At 40.8% G+C, this 20,971-nt stretch overlaps 1 protein-coding gene across 2 annotated transcripts; it reads right to left on the bottom strand.

Moving 5' to 3' along the window:
* On the bottom strand, positions 1 to 17,324 carry phldb2a (pleckstrin homology-like domain, family B, member 2a). 2 transcript variants are annotated; one of them, XM_056397108.1, is made up of 17 exons: positions 17,047 to 17,324; positions 14,895 to 15,011; positions 12,934 to 13,898; positions 12,461 to 12,793; positions 9,104 to 9,238; positions 8,713 to 8,850; positions 7,652 to 7,798; positions 6,813 to 6,923; positions 6,646 to 6,735; positions 6,309 to 6,446; positions 5,427 to 5,526; positions 4,535 to 4,733; positions 3,240 to 3,330; positions 3,006 to 3,152; positions 2,651 to 2,870; positions 2,398 to 2,483; positions 1 to 2,175 (listed from the first exon to the last, which is right to left on the bottom strand). In XM_056397108.1, the coding sequence occupies exons 2-17, from the start codon at positions 14,947 to 14,949 to the stop codon at positions 2,035 to 2,037; spliced, it is 3,096 nt and encodes a 1,031-aa protein (XP_056253083.1). In that variant the 5' UTR covers positions 14,950 to 15,011; positions 17,047 to 17,324; the 3' UTR covers positions 1 to 2,034. The 2 variants fall into 2 exon arrangements, with proteins under 2 accessions (XP_056253083.1, XP_056253084.1); XM_056397109.1 differs by having other exon boundaries at positions 4,535 to 4,730.
* Positions 17,325 to 20,971: the final 3,647 nt, after the last annotated feature.

The raw sequence follows: 20,971 nt of genomic DNA, 5'->3' as shown, positions 1-20,971 counted from the left end.
TCATTTATAATCCAAATTATTTATTCATGACACATGTCGAGTATAAAAACCTGTAGCATAGAGTCTACTAAAATCATACAAACTATCAAATATTAAATGTTCTCAAAATATATATATATATAAATGTGGAAATTTGTTTGGTTTCAAGGCTTGTGTATCTCATTCAGTGGATGACAGTTTAGGGATGAGATGTTTACCTGATGGATACATCAGTTTACTGAGAAGCATCCATCAAAGACAACAGCTCATCTGCAACACTGTCGGCTCTGCAGCCTGATCAGCACTCTGCAGGGCTGAGTGAACCAACACCGGTCCAGCACAAGACAAACAGCGAGCCCTGAAGTCTGTGAACCAAGCGCTGGTCACTCGACATTAAAGTGATCTTTCATTATCAAACACAGTCAGACTGGTGTAGATACTCAGTGAATATACAGATTAAATATATGGATTTAATAACACATTTAAGACAAAATTGTAAAAAATAATTTTGTGTTCCTCCTACACATGATGATTTGCTTTCAAAAAGCAAATCTTAAGCTTGGTATACATGTGCTGATAAATGTTCATATCTGATATATGAGCATTAGAAAATATGGATCATTGAGGCTCTGCTCTTTCAGTAACTGCTCATTTATTTAAGTGACTATGGACCAGCCAGCCTGAGCATTACGTCATTCCAGTGCAACCACTGTGCACGCACGACCTCTGCTGGTGAAAAAACATAATGAAATGCTTTAGTATAAGGAACATGCGGGTGATGCAGCACATACAGCATCACTGCTGCACAATATGACCTCATTTTATCAGGTCAGCAGCCTCTACTATAGATAGAAGGAGCTAGTTGCACAGTGGTAGGTATGAAACATGGTACCATTGTGATTTGGGAACATTTTCTAATTTAATGAGTAGAATATTTGCCACTAATTACAAATAATTAATAATAATAAAATGTAAAAAAGTGCCTGTAATAATCTCTCAGTCACAAATTAAATTTCAATGTGTGAAGAAAATCACGATTCAAAGCTCGCTGGAATGAAAATGATGCAAACACAGATATATCTAGTTTTCAAGGAATACTAATGGTGGACATTCAGCCCTGCTTTAAATAAGCAGACAAGAGCAGCTTATGCTGGTAGTCTGGCAGCAGCAATCAAGATGCTTGAGTTAAAAATGTGACATAAAACTCACACAAAGTACATTGGAATATTAGTGACAATATAGAAATAATAAATCTGAGTTAACAAAAAAATGTGCATTCTAGCAACCACAAATACAGATGTGGTGATCTAATCTAGGAAAAGATCGCCAGGAAGTTGTGACCCACTGATACACTGATGTTCAAAGGAGCTAAATTTCAGTCTGACTAAGAAGTGGAAATACTGAGAAGATGGAGTCAAAGAGGAAAAAAAGAGAAGGGAATGAAAGGAAGGAAGGAGATGAAACAGAGGTCGACCTACAACATGAACTTTGGTTTGAAAAGTGGGGATAAGAAAATTACAGAAGGCTGCAGTTTATAGAAAGCTGTTTGACAGATATGCATCTGTTATAGAGAAACTGCATCAGTGAGTACAGCATTTTGAAAGTGTAGCCGATCATTTAATAGCTTCCCTGATAGAGTTTTGACTGAATAAAAGCTAAACATGACTGGGAGAGTGTGAGACAAGCAGAGATTGGAAAATGTAACAGCTAAATTGTTGCAAGATTTTGTAATGATTCAGCCACTTATGCTACATAAACAAATAAAAAAATACACTACATAGCTTAATTATGAAACCTGTATATCAATTCTTTTCATTTGTTATACATGATTACATCCTACATACATTAAAGTGTGCTTCTGAGCATGAATTGTCATTGTAGGCTACAAATACTACAAGTTTAAACAGAAGTAAATTTTTTGTTCACCTGATGAACATCCATCTCGGCTCTACACAACGTGTTTGATACGAGCAGAGTGCCGTAAATCCTCTCATGCTGTGACACAATGTTTACCAAAGAAATGTAGTGGTGTGGGCCCTGATCTGTTGGGATCAGTTACACCATGAAATGCATGTGTCCTTCAGCACCTGTAACAATAACGTCCATCCAGATACGCATGGCCTCGGGGGATGGAGCCACCATGTAGTAAACCCGATCGTGGGTCTTCACGCTGAATGTCAGTGAGGGGTTGGGGCTCTTGGGTGCGCCAGTGAATGTAATTTTGAGAAAAAAGTGAAATAATAGAGAATAAAGGGGGGGGGGGGGGGGTGATGCACATGTGGGAGGGAGAAAGACAAATGGAGGGAGAGAAGCAGAAGATAAACAGATGTCAACATATTCAAATAAAATGACACATGTGTAGACGTTGCCACGTGGTAACAATCACAGACACGCACGCATGCACATAAATGGACTTACTTTGTGTGCATTCTTTAAATGGTCATAGTACACCTCTTCTATGGCTTGGAAGTAAATGACTCCTTTCATTTTGGTCTCATGTTTGTCTGCAGCGGAGAATATAAACAGAAATGTTAACGCTGTGATCAAAGCTCGTTCTCAGCGTCCTAAGTATCTCGGCATAGCTTTAAAATGACATCATGGTTGGAGTAACTCTGTCTCACATTTCAAACTGCACGTTTACAACAGAGAACTGAAAGGATGAAGTACTCGCCTGCAAAGTAGGTGAGTGTCCTGCGATTCTGGTCGAAGACAAACCAGCGTTTCTTCCATGTCTTTATCTTGCCACCCATTTTGACCAGGAAGCCTCGACAGGTTTTATCAGTGATGGCCAGATGGAAGCAGGCATCTGGGTTGTGTCCTGCTGCCTCAATGTGGCCGTGAAGATCAAAGTCGTCTTTCCTTACAGGGAGGTAGCGTGTCAACAGACGGGACTATGGAAACAAGCAATGAAATTAGATTACAGATGTAAACATTGTGATGCTGCTTTGTTCAAAAAGTATTCACATGAAGCTCATAGTGAAAAAAAAAAAAGATTTGAACCTCTTCTTGTCAGTTATTCTGATTACCTGTGATCTTTGTTTCTCCCTGAGCTTCACCTCTCTCTCTACAAGTTTCTGTCTCCTGCTTGTCTCCTCCTGCAGTCGTTTCTCCAGCTCCTCCCTTCTTCGCCGCTCCTCCACCAGAGCCTGTCTGCGCATCTCCATCTCACGCTCCTGCACATGCCACACAGAGTTAAGTACATCCATTATTAAACACACACGTCTATTTACAGTAAGTTTTGGTTAGGTTTGACACATTACCCGATGCTCGAGGAGTCTCTGCTTCTCAGCCTGGGCCTCTCGGAGTAAACGCTCCATCTCCTCAATCTTCGCCATATTGGAGGTACTAGCACTGACAGAAAATGGAACACACAAGAAGACTCAACTCATTTGTACAAATACCTCACTTAAAACAAGAATGACACTCAGTAGAGCACATATCTCCGTCATGTAAAGCTTTATTTACTTATTGTCTTTAATTCTTACACAGGACAGCTTTTATTACCTGTTGTGTGAAATGATGTTATCAGCATTATACAATTCATACAGCTGCATGAATTGTCCCATCGCTATGTTGCAGCTGCTGTTGTTATTGTGTAATTTTTATTAGTTGCATATTCAGTGAAATACTGATGTAGGCATTCCTAAATGCTGCTGCCGCCATATGCACTGTTACTTACTATTATAAATAAGTTCAACCTTGCGTTTAATGCGGATTCAGTATTTTTTTCCACCAGATCTGGATCTAGTGGCTCCAGATTATTATCTGTATCTGTACCAAATTGTACAAACTCGTAGATCTCAACACCATCAACGTGTCTGATTTTTTTTTTTTTTTACATCAAGATCAAAATATTATTTCCTGAGAAATTTAGGAAAATGTCAAACAAATGTTTAGGAAAGTGATAAAAAAATTCCTGGATCCACTCCTTTAACCGCATCTGCAACATAATCGAATGGGTTCTTCCCTGGTCCATGCCCCACCCCTCCACCAAGTTTGGTTGCAAAATGTTTCAGAATTTTTTGCGCAATCCTTCTGACAAATAAACAAACAAACCAACCAACAAACAGACATGAGTGGAAACATAACCTCTCTGGCGGAGGTCATGAATATATAGATAGTTTAGTTTCAGGTCTTTGTTTAAATTTGCAGGAAAAAGGGTGACTCTTATATCACTGTGAGGTAGGACTTCCCTAACAAATCATGAGCCCGCTTAAACATGACAAAGTGCCAGCATCGCCATGAACACCATCACAAAGGCTGCACTTGCTAATGTATATGTAACCGTCTGTGTAAGAGGATGAAGAGCTTGACATCATGACATCATGTGAACATTTGTCTCTCACAGGACTGTGAATTACAGCCAAAAACATTTCCTCTTTCTGCTCGCTCTTCTGTCCTAAATGTCTTCCTCAGCCTTTTTCCTCTCATTTCTTTTGTCTGTCTCACTTCTTTTCAAAAAGTACAATTCACCATCATCTAATTCACAAATATTCGCTGTCTAAACTCTTCAGTGTGACCATTCATCTGTTTATCATCGTGGTTCGTCTCTAACCTGGAGATGTTGTCCGGGGAGCAGGCGGAGAAGCTGGTCTCCAGGCTGTCAGAGCTGTCCACACTGACGGTATCCGAGGCTTGGCTGTTGTCCGGGTAGGAGAAGGAGTCCAGGAACACGTTGGGCTCTGACACCATCCTGCTGCAGAAATCACTTCTTCTCTGTCTGTCTTCATTCATGTGTGCATGGCTGTTGCCTGCTAACAGAAGAAAAATATTACAGCAACAAAGTGGAAATACCCTCAGTATGCATGATCTAATGTCATGTAAGTACCAAATCACAAAAATAGAGCTGCAATTCATTAACTAGTTGGCCAAGCATCTTGTAATCATAATTTTATATAATCTGTTTGCAGCAACAGGGCCAAGTAACAGCAATCCATCAAGCTGGAGAAGGATACAGGCATTTAATTCTTAATTCACGCTCTACTGTATGAAGCAGAGTAGTTTCTCAATCTTTTCCTTCAATCTTCAGAAAAGACTTTGTGATTGCGTACAAAAGAAGACTTAAAGAAAACTTAAATTTGTTAAATTCAAATGCTATAATATTAAAAAAAATGCTTTTCTTGAGTGATCAATTCTGATGACTTTAAATCCTCACAAAAAAACAAACTAATTGGACCTATCAAATGAAATATACTGCCATTTCCAATAGAGATATTTTCCATGTGCTACTTGTTTTGAGCATGCTGTGCAAACAAAAAATTTGCCTCAAAATAAAAAATTTCTATCTTGTATAAATTGCAGTACTTCTGTTGAGATGTTCCACTTGGACTAAATGTAGCTCACTTTGTGCAGTGCCACAGATTATGTCATCACCACGGCATCACCTGTCCGGATACATGCATACAGCCTGAGGTGACGCAGACAAGATGCAACAGTCGGGTACTCACTCTTGGGCAGGCGACGGGTGTTCAGGTCCCGGGTGGAGAAGCTGAAGCCTTGTGGGATGACGCTGCCACAGCTGGAGCTTTGGGACAGAGGCAGATGAGCCTGGGGAGGAATACAGGAGCACCCCTGGTGGTCAGGACCAGGCTCTACAACCTTCACACAACTACAAACCTTTCTCACTAGCAAAGTACTCCATGAGCTGGATGGGTGTTGCAAGACTAACTGAGAATTCCTGCTTGGGTGGACCGTCCTCTAGGGACAAAAAAGTTCAAATGTTTCTGGATGGAAATAATGAGGTAATGAAATCCCCTGCTCTGCAGTCCAGGATCAGTATGTGCACCATTACAGTGGCAAGAAAAATGTAAGTGAACCCTTTGGAATTACTTCCATTTATGTGTCGATTCTCCCTAAAATATGTTCAGATCTTCATCCAAGTTCAAATAATGAACAAACGCAATCTAATTTAACTAATCACTCACAAATCATACTGAATACAGAATTCAAACATTCACATTGGAAAAAGTATGTGAATCCCTCAGTTAATGACATCAACAAAAGCTAATCAATGAAACAGGATTGGTGGTGTGGGTTAGAGCTACTATGACTTATAAAAAAACACTTCACAAGAAAGATCTCAGAAGACTTGCATAAAGCTGAAATGGTGACAACGTCATTTCAAAGAGTTTAGATACTCATCAGTCCACAGTCAGACACACTGTCAATAAATGAAGATAATTTAGTTACAACTCTCTCTAGAAGTGGGTGTCCAGCTAAGATGACTCCAGAGGCACAAAACAGAATGATCAGTAATGTAACAAAGAACCTCAAAGTAACAGCTAAAGGAATCATTGGAGCTGGTTAACATCTTTGAAAAAAGTAAAAACCTTGGGAGGGAGCGTTCGTCCCAAGGATCTGCCGTAAGAGTTGGGGAGCTGCTGGCTCCTCTTATGAGGTAGGCTGTCACTCGGGTGGGAAGAGTTTTCTTTGCTGCTTCTTCTCCTTTCCTTCAGAGAGTGCAAGTGCTGCAGTGATCACAGAGATCAGAGGAATCACAAAGGATAAAAATAACAGGATATCTCCTCAGAGACACTGAAACTTTGGTTCATCCACTGTCTGATGTGCTTTGCTTAAAGACACAGGGGAGCTCTGCTGCTGGATATAGTATTAGATACATAGATGTATAAGATATATAGTACTATCGTAACTGTAACTGGCTCCTACCTCTTTGATGGCTACAGGGATGTTCGTGAAGGTCTGCCCCTCAGACAACTCTGCATATTTTCCTTCCAAAGACACCAGTTTGTCTCTCTCCTGTAGACATCACGATAGGATCCTCAAGTAAATAAAATCAAATATTTATAATATCAGCATGCAAAAAAATCTCTTACCTTCTGCAGCATGACAAGCAAATTGTTCTTTTCTCTCTGGAAATTCTCTCTTTCTTGCTGAGCCTGTAAGGTGATCTGTGAGGACTGTTTCTTCAGTGTCATGAGTCTTTCCTTTGAGAACAGGACAGCACAGTCTCACTGCACAATATTTGGAAACTCTCACAAAGTATGAAGCAAAGTAATGTTGTGACATTAGCAGATACTGCAGAGGTGTTTTATTTTGAAGCAATGAAACATCCTCGCCCTGTTTCTGCCCTCTCTCTGGGGTTTTACCCTCGACTTCAGAAGTCACTTCATTCTTCAGGCCTTAGATATTGCTATTGCATGCTTACCATTGCTGGTATTGCTGTTTCTTGTTATTAGTTCATGCTTTGCGTTGCAAATCTCACAATTTGCAGCTTTATTTTCATGCACAACCTGCAGTCAGATTAATGACAACAAACCAGAATGTAAAAAAAGAAAGAAAAAGAAAATTTTAAATGATCACTACAAAAATGTTCAAATGAAAATTCTGATAAATTCTGTTTTGTTTTTTTTTTTAATAAAAAAATGGTGCTTCTTTTTGTCTGTGTCACTGAACATGCACTGAAGAGTCCACTCTAATACTAAAGAGCTACTGTAGCTAAACTATGAAACAGTACACACTTCAAATCCTGTCAAAATTTGGTTTGGTTACTTCATTGACATGGTTTACGTGCACACCCACAGTTGTATTTGTACTGTATATCCCTGTGGGTGATAATTAGACATTTTACAGTCATGCAGTGCCAGCATTAACTGCATTTGTTATACATGCACTACAAGCTCCATGCACATTCATAAAACCTCACTCACTGTACCTTGCGTGTGACAGTAAGACGCTGGCACTCTGCGATTTCTCGCAGCAGCTCTTGGCTCTGATTCTCTTTTTCCTCGTCCTGATTAATTTCTCTCTCCAGCTTCTGAAACTCCAAATCCTCCAAACTTTTTGTCTGCTCCTTAGCTTCCTGAGAGACGCCACAGACACACACACACAACACCTCAGTGACAAAGTAGAAGAACATAAATAAATGAGAAATTTTCAGTATTTAACACTAATTAACATTCAGGATTTAAGCATCTGACTGGCCATCTTCTTCAGCGTGTTATAGAATAGATGCTATTTATGTAACACTGCATGTCCTTCCAAGTGATGTGAGGTTTCAGGTGATTTTACTTTTCCAAATTGGAGTCAGATGTACAAATTCTTTTTTCTTTTTTTTTTTACACATGGCAACTACAGTATTTGGACCTCTTCCCAAATGTGGGTCCAAGGGATACCAGGGCTAAAACAGAAGTTGTGAATGACAAGAATGACATGTTGTGAGACAACACATAAAGGAAGGGATCCAGATTTACAGAGAACAAGGTCAAGAACGATGATAGAGGTAATAGAGAAAGATGATTGAGGAGTCTTGGGAAAGTCAAATAAATAAATGCAGAAAGACATCCTTTCAATCACTTTGTTTGGAGATGCCTTTAAATTTAGTTTCTGTTGGACATTTGGACACTTTTACAGTTATGGTGGGGGTCTTTTAGAAGTTGTTATAAGCTGCTTTGCAGATCTCATTTGTGATGACCTCCCTGAGTCTGGGGTTTTAAGCATTTCCTTCATGAAACATAATTTGTTTGTTTTGTTTTAAAGGATAAGCAACTGAAGCCATTTTAGAGGAAGCTTTAGTTGAACTGAACTGATCCCTGAGAGTTGGCATGAGTGTCTGTGGCCCCAATTCTTGATGACAGCATTCCCCTTAATTATCTCTGACCAATGCAAGCCGAATTACAAATGGAGATGCGAGGTAATCTCAAATTGTTGGCTTTGTCTGCCTAAAACCCGTCCCCAAAAATTCATTCATGGCTTGTAATTTTTGGTCATTTTTACCTGTGACTTCTCAGTGTGGCTCGTCTTCTCAATGCTATGAATCTTTTCCTTGAGTTGGTCTAGAAGCTCCTTTTCCCTCTGCAGCTGGCCCATCTCGGACTCCTGCTCCCCTTCCAGCAGAGCACACTCCACCTCCATCTGCAGGAAACAGAAGCACAGATTAGTAAACCCGGATTGATTTTATTCAGAGCATTTACTGCATTTCTGATTTCTGATGGCTGCAACTCCATGGCGAATCAAGCAGCTCACTTCCTCAGCTTTTACTGTGGTGAGCTGGAGGAACACACCACTCTTAAGGGATCAATAATCCATTCGTTTATCTGACAGCAAAAAAAGAACAAACACTGCCAGGCTGTTAAGTTGTGTTTATGTACTGTACTCTGTTGTCTACCTCTCGGACAGACTCCTCCATCTGGTTGTCCAGGTCTTTGATCTTCTGCTCCAGCTCCTCTATGTTGTTCAGAACTTGAATCCTCTCTTCTTCTATATGCGTTACTTCCTGTTTCAGCTGCACACTCTCCAAGGCCTGTAGTGACATCAGGAATTCATATAAATGCTTTGCCTTACAGGAGACTTAGCGTTACACAGATCTAACTACGCGAAAATCCCTATTGGCAGTCGCATCTTTTGGTGATTGTATGTTCAATCAAAATCAACAACAAGTTTATAACATGAAAAACTTTTCAAGTTTTCTTGAATAAAGTGCCGTGTGTTGTTAAAATAATTTGCCAGCCAGTCGATTGTCTAATAAGACGACAGCAGCTGCTGTTCTAACTCATCCAAAGCTGGATCAGTGACAACAGGATTCTTTTCTGCTTGGTGTAATGGAAATCTCTCCAATCGCACTCCAGTCACTGCCAGTCACGCCAAAGCACTCCCACGTTTTGCACCATCTACCAGCATCCAGCAAACATTCATTCATACTCATATGTGGCAGCATTGAAGAGATCCTTTAAACTCAGGTATTCTTCTTTAAAGGAGCAAAGAGGATTTTTCGGAGGCTCATGTGGCCAGCAGGGTTAGGATTTATAGCTTCCCAGACGGGTTGTGAGCTCTCTGTCTTCCTGCAAGCTCTGCTCTTAGGAATGCAAGAGATGCGATGGAGGGTATCTGGAGCCTGTAAACCTTTGTCACAACTGACACGCTGAAGAAATGATGGTCCTAACTAGGAAATTTAATTTCCATAAACTTTGGGTGTGTTTGAGAATTGTATCTTTCACATACATTTTCATTTTCAGAGGGTCTTCCATACATTAAGCCTCAGTATCGAGTTCAAAACATCTGGAAAAACGCATGTCTTAGCTATGCATATACACTAACATTCTTCCACTCACACTCTCTCTCACACACACACACACACACACACACACACACGCACGCGCACGCACACACACACATACACACACTAATTCTCCGTGGGATAAAGTCATTTCCTGTTCCCCCCTCCTTGAAGAGTTTCAATGGTTGAGTGCTGAAAGAAAACTAGGACTTCTTCATTAAAACCAGACACACCATTAGCTTGTTACTGCTGTAGTGGGGGAAAAAAAGATTTTTTACAGATTTTACAGAGACAGTAACTCAGCGGCACTAGGACTGAGACGGTGCAGGAGGAAGCTGGAATCACAGTATTAAATTATTTTAATATTTTTGGTATGTTTATATTTGTAAATCAAACATGTTCATTCATTTCTCAGTGTGTGAGGCAAGGCTCCCCACTGTAATGCATTCAAAATGTTGATGAGAGAACAGATGAGGTCGAATTGTAGTAACATCAAAGCTGTGAGGAGGTCTTGTGAAACTGTGATTTCCCTGTTTATGTGTCTGAACAACCCACATAAACAGGAAATGTGCTAATTGCAAGTTACACACACTTAACAGCACAATGATTTTGAGGAATCTACCTCAATCGAGTGTTTATGTGTTGAATAATGCTGTGGAAGGTACACACAGTATGCAACCATCATGCCATGGATGAGCCGTCAGTGTATGACTCAGAGCTGCAAAAAAGCTTCATGCGACACATGACACCACTTTTCATCTACACAAATTCAGTTTGGGCCAAATATAAGACAAAATTCATCATGGTGTATAGGATGATTAGGTTTTTTTGGACAACATTAACCCCTTCAACCCTGACAACCCTTAAAATTTAGGGGAAAAATGTCTGCACCAATATATATATATATATAAGTTGTAAACATTTTAGACCCGTTAAAGATTCTTCTCCCACATACTGACACATTTATTTATGCTAAAAACTTTGTAATCTTTGTAATCTAGAGTTTAAAATGAAGTTTTGTGGCAATATGGAAAGGGGAATGAAAATTAACCTAGAAATGGAAAGAATTTACTCTGATATTACAGCAGGTAAACAAACAAAGATAAACAAGCGATCAGCAGTCAGATAAACTGCATTCCACAGCAGGGGTGGGACCCATTAGTTCTTCACCACAGCTGGGTCTTCTCTTCATGTACTTAAACACTCACTCTGTAGCAGGAAGTAACTGAGAGAAGTCAAGGACATGATGTGGATAGACTTGGGGCAGATACTCAAAAGGTTCAGTCCAGGTAGTGCAATACTTCATGTTCTACAGCCAGACACATGATTTAACTATGTCCAGCAAAATTAAAACACCATAGCCACGCATTAAATATCCAATTATCAATATCTTTATAATAAGAGTGAATAAAATGATTATCAATACTGTGAAAGGGGCTGTTTGCAATGACAAATCCACAGACAAGAAACCTTTTTCACAGTTCTTCTTCACATATCACAGTAGAAAAAGCACATGGTGGCTCACTGTAACACAAGCTGGGTCCGAAATCATTCCCTCATTCACCATCTCACTCACTATTCCCTAAACAATAGTCACTCAGTAGTTTCATCTACAGTGAGCAGTGAACAGTAATTTTCCACATTTATAAAATGCAGCACATAGCATTGTGAGATTGTTATCAGAAAGTACCAGTTGCTGCCCCATTGTGAGAATTTGTGAGGGTGCTACGTAGGCGAGTGGACAAATTGCTTTTTTCATTGCTTACTGGGACACCTGAATAGAACAGAGCCATCGTTACTGTTATTAATAACATCTGTGCTTCTCCTGCTGTGACAGGTCAAAAGCAACTAGTTAAGTTAGCAACTGCTAGCTAGTGTACAGTACACAGTGGAGTGTTTAACAGCTAAACACTCAGATATTTTTGTCAAAGGTTGGTGGATATAGGTGTGGGAACAGCGATAAAAAACAGAGTGAATATTAGACTTACATTCGTCAAGTGGCCAAACAAAAGACTTCAGATGAAGCTCATGTTGCTCTCTATCTGCTGGCAACTGTTTGCTAACACGTTAGCTAATAAATATGTCAGCACTGTGGGTGTGTCATGTTAGCTTGTCACGGTGTTCTTCTGTCCCAACCCAAAAAATTGATTAATGCCTCTCTAGCCATTACTCTGTTTTAAAATGTATTAGCCAATTTACAATACATAGACTCTAATATACAATATTAATATACTGATATCTGTATTCAGAATTTACTAGGTTATATAGTACTTGAAATAAAGACATACAGACAACTTAAAATGTAATTCTGTGTGATTGAGAATTAGTGATTCATGATTGGGGGCTATATAAAAACATTTACTTGACTTGTTTACCCATTTCTAACAAAATCCTCCCCATTCTTTACAATTTGTCATTATTCAATTTCATCCTCCTGGCCCAATGCTTATGAGGCATGGTGAAACTTACTTTGACTCTATGTTGGGTGGAGGGTGAGGGGGCGCTGCTGTTCAGGCTGATAGCTGGTGAATGGGACCTCGGCTCTCTGTAGCCGCCCTGCTGACGCTGGTTAACTTGCTGCTCATCAGAGAGTTGGAAATCTCTGGCTTTGGCCCCAAAGCAGCCATCTGGAGCAGGGCTGCCAGGAGAGTCAGAGAACACTGACTCATCATCTGACACCTGCAATTTCTCCAACTCCTTATTGATCTTCTGCAGGTCAGAAACAGCTGAACCCGCTGGCTCTCTTTCCACCTGACCCAACTCAGTGCATAGGTTCAAAATGGTCTCCAGGCGCTGGCATTCCTGCAGACAAGGGATTCATAATTACTCTTTGAACCATAAATTAGTTATTTTACTGTTAACTTTCATATTTTCAAATAAGGTTTTAAAAAACTGTTAAATTTATATAAAAGTGGACAAACCATGGTCAAAAAGAAACTCACCAATCTCTGCACTTTCTGCTCCCTGAGTCGCTCATCTCTCTGGTGCTGGTGGTAGTCTCTCAGCTCCTCCTTGCCATTCAAAGAGCTGATGCTGCCGACTCTCTGTCCTGGACTCAACCCGCCCTTCCCAAAGGACAACCTCCTCTCTCCGAAGCCCAGATCTAAGCCTGTCCCATCGAGCTCTACACCCAGAGAGCTTAGAGAGGCCAGACTGGCCCTCCTGGGAGTGCTGGGCATGCTGGCTGGTACAGTAACATCTGGTGGCTGCTCCAGAGATGAGAGGCTGCGCCGCGGCCCTGCTGACCCCACTCCTCTGTGGGAACCCATAGAGTGGCGTGATGGGAGCGACAGAGCAGGGGGGTCTGCTGTGTTGTGAAGCCGTGGCAGAGAACGGCTATGCATCCCCAAGCTGTTGAGGGAGCCAGTGGAGTATTTCCTCTGCCGGGAGTCTCCTCCAGCTTTGCCCTGAGAGTAGAGCCTGCGGCCCATGCGAGGGCTGGACGGCACGCTGGCTGCTCCACTTTTGACCCTGGGAGAACGAGGTAGGGGCTCCCCATAAGAGGAGAGCAGAGAGCTTCCATCTACTGCATTAGAGAGGAGCAGACTGTCCTGTGACTGGTGGCGAGAGTGGGAATGACGGAGCAAGCCATTAGGGCTCAGCTGGCGTTCACCCTGGCGAGGTGATGGAGGCACGCTGCTGCTGGTCATGTAGAAGTTTCTAGAGGCAGACGGAGGGCGATCTGTATTACTGAGGATGGATAGTGTCCTGGTGGATTGGGGTCCAACAGGTGAGGGCACGCTGAGGTACTTGCGGCTGCACTCAGCTGCCCTCAGGCTGGCCTCCAGAGCACTCTTCCTGCGCTGCAGCGTCTCCATCAGATCCTGTAACTCTGCCTTGGAGCGGGAGCCTCTCAGCAAAGTCCCGCCCACTGAGCCACTGCTGCTGTGCTCAATCTTCACACAGTCTGTAGAGGACAGAAAGTTGACAGAGCATGACATCCTGTCTCTCTTTGGACTATATAACAGACTCAGGTTTAATGTAACTTCTTTAATAAGCACCAGCTCAGCAAAGAGAAGTGCTGTCACACATGTGCTGAGTAAGGGGGAGGAGGGGGGGAAACCAGTGAAGAATGTACGCTCATACAGTTCTCAGCCCAATACAAACATGGGCTCAATCAGTGGTTAGGCTTCTTCTAAAAATGGAAGAATGCTGGTGGACCAAGACAAGCCAGAATGCATCATAGTCTCGACTGCAAAAAAAAAAGCCTGAGGACATCCAAATATCTTGGCAAGCAGTGTGAGCACGGTGCCCTGAGTCATGGGTGACTGGACAGTGAATAAATATATAATTACAGAGTTCATGTGATACTACAGAATGCCCACCTCCATTGGCATAAAATCTCCCCCACAAATTCATTCTGCACCTTCAAATGGCAAAGTTTGCTGGGCTGAATAAAACTCTTTTTTATTATTAATTAAGACCTAGACCATCATTTAAAATTGTGACAAGGAATAAAGCTGGTACATTCCTCTGTCTAGATACAAATACCTGTAATGCGACTGTGCTTCTCAGTTTGAGCTAAAATTCTCTGCATTTTGTGCCTTTTCTTTCTGCTGATCATTATTCAAAACATAGGTCAGAAGTCTGTTCCAAGCCTGTTCTGGCTTCCAGATTAAGGAAGTTATTCAAATAACTCAATAAACCAACACAAAATGAATCCAGGCTTACATGATGCTGGTCAGCATAAATGATCTGAGTTTACTGTCATTTAGCTGTCTGTTCTTTGAACAAAGGTGGAGGATAGATTTAATTCAAGGGCCATCTAATCAAATATTAGACGAGGAACATATAAACTAGATCAATGCTGAATTGCACAATCAAAGTGATCAGTATCAAAAATAAATCAAAATATCATCTCAATATAATATCAACAAAAAATAGTTCTTGAATGTTGTCTTACCTGAGCCGTAGCCCAGTGTGGAGACCATACTCCTCTGAGGAAGCATGCTGTTCATCACACTGACCTCCTTCTCTGGTTCAGTCTGAGGACGCAGGATTCAGCTGTGTGCTTTGTTCCCTGAGAAGAAGAAAGGGAAGGGAATCAGAATTATACCTTGTATAAAACAGATTCATCCTAATGTTACCCAGTGGAATACAAATATGAACTGTATGTAACCATAAGTTCAACTTTCCTTCCTGACACCCTGCAATAGCATTCCTGCAAAATTATAGTAGCATCTTCCAATCAAACAAGAGCAATGCAGACATCACAGGAAGTTGAGTCCATGCCTTGTGGCCCTTCAACTTATCCCTCAAAACTCAAAACAACAATGCCTCAATTCAAGCAGATATTTCAGATGTGCATATTTAAATGGAAAGAAGAAAAAAAACTTTCCTAAAGACTGAGTAGGAAAACAGATCCAGAGGAAAGTTTTTTATGCCCTGCTCTGTGTTACCAATAAAAATCCAGTCTTAAAACTCAGCCATAATCAATCTTTTAGCCCCAAACTCATGAGCAGACCTTGAAAGTATTCCCTCAGAGCCCCAGACTCATTGAAGAAAAGTTAGAGGTTAGGGCCGGATAACTGCTTGAGGACCTGACATGTCCTGTAGCTCATGCTAAAATTATTAGTCCTCTGACAGAAGAGTGATTACAGTTTCAAACAATAACACAAAACAATTATTAGTATATTAGTAAATATCAAAATACAAAATATTAGCAGATTACAGCTTCACAGTTTCAGTTGTTGCTTCCTTTTCATGATATTATATTATTTTAATTGAAATACTTTGGACTTTTTGACTGTTTGTCAGACAAAGTGAGAAATTTTAATTAATTAAATTACATATTTCTTGATTAATTGAGTAATTGATTATTCAACTCATCAAAAAGACAACTAATAGAATGATTGATTATAAAAACAGTGCTAGCAGTGTTCAACCACCAGTTTTTCCAGTGAAGATGTTGAGTGTCCAACAACAGAAAGAGAAAGTCTTACTCTCTACTCAAGGAAAAAAAAACAATGACAGCTAAAAGAAATAAATACAGCAAATAAAACTAAGAAATACATCTTCAGGTGCACATACCTAACGTCATAACTCCCCTGAATGAGGACATTGAAGGTTCCAGAGTTGCAATAGAGGGATTTAAAAAGTCAGACGTTACAGTTTCCTGAATCCACAGACAGCACACACACACACACACACACACACACACACGCACGCATTCGCACACACACACACACACCACAGAGAACGACAGAGATGGCCGATCCAAGATTCTCTGGTGCTGCTGTCTGGAGAGAGGGCCTACAGGAAGTAGGGTATCCTTTTACAGTCACACAATCAATCAGCATGAGTTCATTCTCCAGAGCTCTCGAGAAAAGAGGGGCAAACCCCCCCCAAGATCATGTCATGAGCAAGAGTTTTTACTGCATCAGCCAGACTATAGGCCGGCAGGGTAGTAAGATCATAAACACACAGCGAGATGTAAACAGGTTGAGGAATGGTAACACTCTGCAGATAAATTCTTTCACGTTGCATGAGGTTCAAGCTGATGCTGGTCACTCATTATTTCCATGAGAAGAAATTAATTCAGAAAGGAAACCACAGAGGTTAGAAAAGGTAAAATCAATTAGGGTTGCAACTAATGATTATTTTCATTTTGGATTAATCTTCTGGTTCCTTTCTTAATTAATCTGTTGGTCTCTAAGACACCAGAAAGAAGTTTGAACAATTTGTTACTAACTTACTTTCAGCTCTAAAATCACTGTACTGCTTTTACTATGTTCTGATTCAGCACCAGATACCAACGACTTATACACATTCAATCATATGCATGCTGTACACACAAACACACACACGAGGTTGTAATCAACAGTTTGAAGACTTGCTCATAACCAGTGATGGCTTTTTACTTAAATGGTTGTGTTTGCGGGCATGTTGAGTCAGTGGAGATCACAGCGTCTTATCCTCCTAACAAAATTCAATCTCTTGGCTCTTAACCTCGACACATTTACATTTGCCTGAGATACAAAGAAAAAAAACCCCATAAAACTTTCAATTGATTTTTCCTGCCATTTCTGTAGTTGTGTATTTCATTCAGTACTTACCTAAGCGTTACCGCTGCTGTAAACTCTGACAGTGCTGCAAGTTTAACGAGACGCGGCCGTGTGATTTTTCCCGGAGCATCACCGATTGTATCGATCAGGAAACTGATGAATTGATCTGAGAGCGACTAACACACACATAGTTGTGCCGTTTTTTTTTTTTTTTCTTTTTTTTGGGGGGGGGCATATGTCTGTAACTGTTGAAGCTCAAGTCCTCCGCTCCCTCTGTATGAAACTGCAGAGTAAAGTCTTCCCATGACAAAGGATCAGGCAGGAGACCCCACTCCCCTCCCCTCCCCTCCACTCCCACCTCAACTCCCTGCTCAGACTGTCCTGACTGAGAGAGAGAGTGTGTTTACTTTTCGGCATCAGGAGCGGCTGCTGCCCCTCACCGGTCAGGCACAGAATTGCTGTTATGTAAAGAAGCAAAAAGACAAGAAGGGAGAAATGATGGAAGCATCATCACTTTATTATCTTTAATTGTGTCCATCAGTTTGTTTAATCCCTTCTGACTCCAGACGTTTGATTTCCCCCTGGCAGATGATTCAGACATCTGACCTGCAGTAATCAATAAGCCACAGTATCATGTTTTCATTATGTCATATTCCAGCAATGAATTACTAAAAAATCTCTCATTTCTCACGTGACAGTGTCTGATCTCCCATTCCTAATTCCTTCTTTAAACCAGATCTACTTCCTGAGTTTCTGTCTGTCTGATCAATTTGTTCATAGAAAGACGAGACTTAGCTGGACTGTTCTCACACTCAGGGAACCTTCCTGCAATGTGTGTGTGTGTGTGTGTGTGTGTGTGTGTGTGTGTGTGTGTGTGTGTGTGTGTGTTTGTTTTTTTGTAGAACAAAAAGCCAGAGCAAGCGTTAGTGCTCACAGTTGTAAAAAAATGTTTTCTCTTAGATTGTTGTTTTAGCAGTAGGCAATGTGGAGGCGGGAGGAGGCCCCATCCATCGCTGTGTTTGAAACAGAGCCAAAATCACTCCCCCTCTTTAACTGTGAGGACAGAGAGTAAAAACCCCCTTATAGTCAGAGACATTAGCTATATATTAGTGTGTATTAATCTGATCATTGTTTGCTCTGACGTCCTTTTTTGAAACTGATAACATGTTGGTATATTGAGAGTAAGTAAAATATAAAAACTGAAGTGAGTTCAGACAGTAGAATGAATGAGAAGTTACTTTGGAAAAATCCCTTGATTTCCCAGTGAAAAATCCTGAACCATCATGCAAAAAAACTCCAATTACGTCATAGGGAGGGGGCTGTGGACGAGATGATTACTTCCAGACACAGAGCCGGGGTCTTTGTCATAAAAACACACACACACACACACACAAACACACACAAACACACACACACACACGCACACACACGCACACACACACACTGCCTCTGTCTCTTTCGTTCTTTACAATTTCAGGAAAATGGCACCTATAAATCTCAGGAGAGTCTCATTTGAAAACTGGGACACTTTAAATTTACTGCCAGCACAAAATTTAATTGTCATAAAGCGCCGGAATGTTACTCCACTTCCTGTCCAAAAAACAAGGTAAGGTTTTAAAGCTACCACACCAGCATTCACAGTGAACTGTTGCATGTGTATGCATTTTTCAAGTGTAGACTGGAACCATGTGTAGAGCGATTCTGAGTGGAGACAGTGGAAAAAGTGGGGAAGAGGGGAGAGTGATGGAGGAAAAGTTGGTGTCAGATTGTGGGAGTGGGTGTGTGATCTACTCTGGTAATCGTCGGGAGGTCTGAGTCACAGCGTGAAAACTCTCAAGTGTCTCCTCCAATCACAAGAGGCTGAAGTCGATAGGGGAGTCTTGGTGTTAGATGTGGTTCACTTACGTTTGTTCTCTTCAAACTGGACTCTGGCCTTGTCAACTCGTCTTTCACTTAGTTCTCTCTTATTTAACTGACTTTTCTTTTTTTTTGACATTTTACTCTCTGCTGTTTCTCACCTGCCCCTGAACTCAGACACTTGTGATCCCCAGTGGCACAAAGTTCAAACCTTCACACACCTGAGCTATTTAAACTGAAAGAAGAGTAGTTTCTCAGAGCAGCACCTGTGACCACTAATGACAAAATGAACCAGACCCAAAGCCATTTTGTAAAGTCACCCCAAGGTTCATCACCATAAAGAAAACCTAAATAGCAGGATGCTCGCTTTAACATGAATACACCCCACATCACAGCTGTTCGCGGGGTTTATCTGGACAACCAAATTCAGTTTAGTTTGAAAACTTAACGTTCACTGGAAACCACAAAGCAAGATGTGTGATTCTTTGTTATGCCACTGAGTCTGTACTTATATGGCGTTGGTGTGATGTAGGCAGTTGTCTGGACACCTTTGGGCAGTGTCAGGTTTCTAGCTTCAATCCATCGTCCACGCAGACGTGTTGTGGTTTTCTAGTGGGTTATTTAATCTCAGCGAGCAAACAACACCCCAGATTCATCATGGCTCACGCTGCCTCTGTTGCTCTGGTACATAACCACAGACCCTCCGAGGTGCATGCTGGTCTTATACCTACCTATCCATATAAAACCTATTTTGCTGCCAAGTTCATACGAAACAAAACAAACTAAACAAATAACTAGCATTATTGTCCATTATGGAAGCCTGTTATTAACCTTGAATGAGAAAGATGTTATGCAAAAAGGCCATATGCACATTGCTTTATATTAAAACAAACAAACAAACAAACAAACAAACAAAAATAGTCACTGATAAAAAATGAGCACTGTAGCAATGATTTTGCAATAGGTTTGTTTTTTTATTTTAAAGGCAGGGAAACAAGCACCCACTTAAGTTACAAATAGCTTTTACAGTATATGATACAGGCACTGTTTGCTAATGTTGAAGATATGGCCGGACACATAAACACATATTCTCTGTCTGTGGACACACTATGAGATGTGTCCCTAATTAAGAATGAATGAATGAAAACTCTAAATTAATTTTACCAAGTGAAATCTGTTTGGTCTGGTTGGATCTCTCTGTTGGTTTAGGTTGGTGTAGGTTTCTGCGCATTATCCTCCACTGCTTGTTGCTCATTAATGTCCAGATACTTTAATTACTTGGTGCCTAAGTTCATTGAATACGAAGGGCCGGGGCTAAACGCTTCCAAATCCATCCCTCTCTAGACCACTGGATTGCAGCCCATCATTTCCCTCCACAGGTGGCTCTTCTGCTTTTTCTTCTTCTTCTGTTTTAGTATCTGCTTGTGAAGTCACAGTAAAGCTTTCTGCTCTTTCTGATGAACTGCCTGTCACTCCATCCTGTGCTTCAAACTGTAGTTGTAGTCTGTTACATTCAGCTCCATGTTGCACGATTACGTATGAAGCTGTGGTGTTCAGAGCTTTGTGAGGTCCACCTTCAACAAGTCCTGCTCCATTGCATCTGTGTGAAGCAGTCCTGCTCTCCATTGCTGTACCAGTGAGAAAAAAAGAAAAAAAATGTTTTATTTGTCAATACTGAAGCCAGTTTGTGCAACTGAATTTATATTATTATTGCCTCCATTATTTTAGTCTTGTAGTTAGTAGGATATTTCAATATTGCTTTAGTTTTCAGGGAAATTTAGAGGAAAGTTTGAACATGGACTTGATTGGTTTTGCTGTGTACAGTGCCACCCTGTGGTATTTTCATGAAGCAGTTACTGTTCCAGTTTGAACTCTTCCTGGACTTCCAACAGAATCATTTTCTACCATTAAATTTTTTACATCTGAACAACTCAAATTACAAACCATCCTGCACAATCGTAAAAGCATTTTGCCTATGCCAATAGATACTGCAGCTGAAACATAATCACCTCGAATGGTCATGAGTCTGACTCACTTTAAATATTGCACAGCACTTTTTTGGTTAACACAAAGTCATATCCTCCGTAAATCGGCACGATTATCTATCACTAATGTATAT

The sequence above is a fragment of the Seriola aureovittata genome, chromosome 15 (assembly GCF_021018895.1).
Source record: "Seriola aureovittata isolate HTS-2021-v1 ecotype China chromosome 15, ASM2101889v1, whole genome shotgun sequence".
Classification (NCBI taxonomy): domain Eukaryota; kingdom Metazoa; phylum Chordata; class Actinopteri; order Carangiformes; family Carangidae; genus Seriola; species Seriola aureovittata.
This window is presented reverse-complemented; position numbering and strand designations above follow the sequence as displayed.

Bases quoted from the DNA above. Each gene is read 5' to 3' on its own strand.
- phldb2a (XM_056397108.1), bottom strand. From the start codon at position 14,949: ATGAACAGCATGCTTCCTCAGAGGAGTATGGTCTCCACACTGGGCTAC. The intron at 6,924-7,651 runs GTACAGTGAGTG...CTGTTCTCAAAG, and splicing joins GTCTTACTGTCACACGCAAG to GAAAGACTCATGACACTGAA. The intron at 4,734-5,426 runs GTGAGTACCCGA...TTCTTCTGTTAG, and splicing joins CACCCGTCGCCTGCCCAAGA to CAGGCAACAGCCATGCACAC.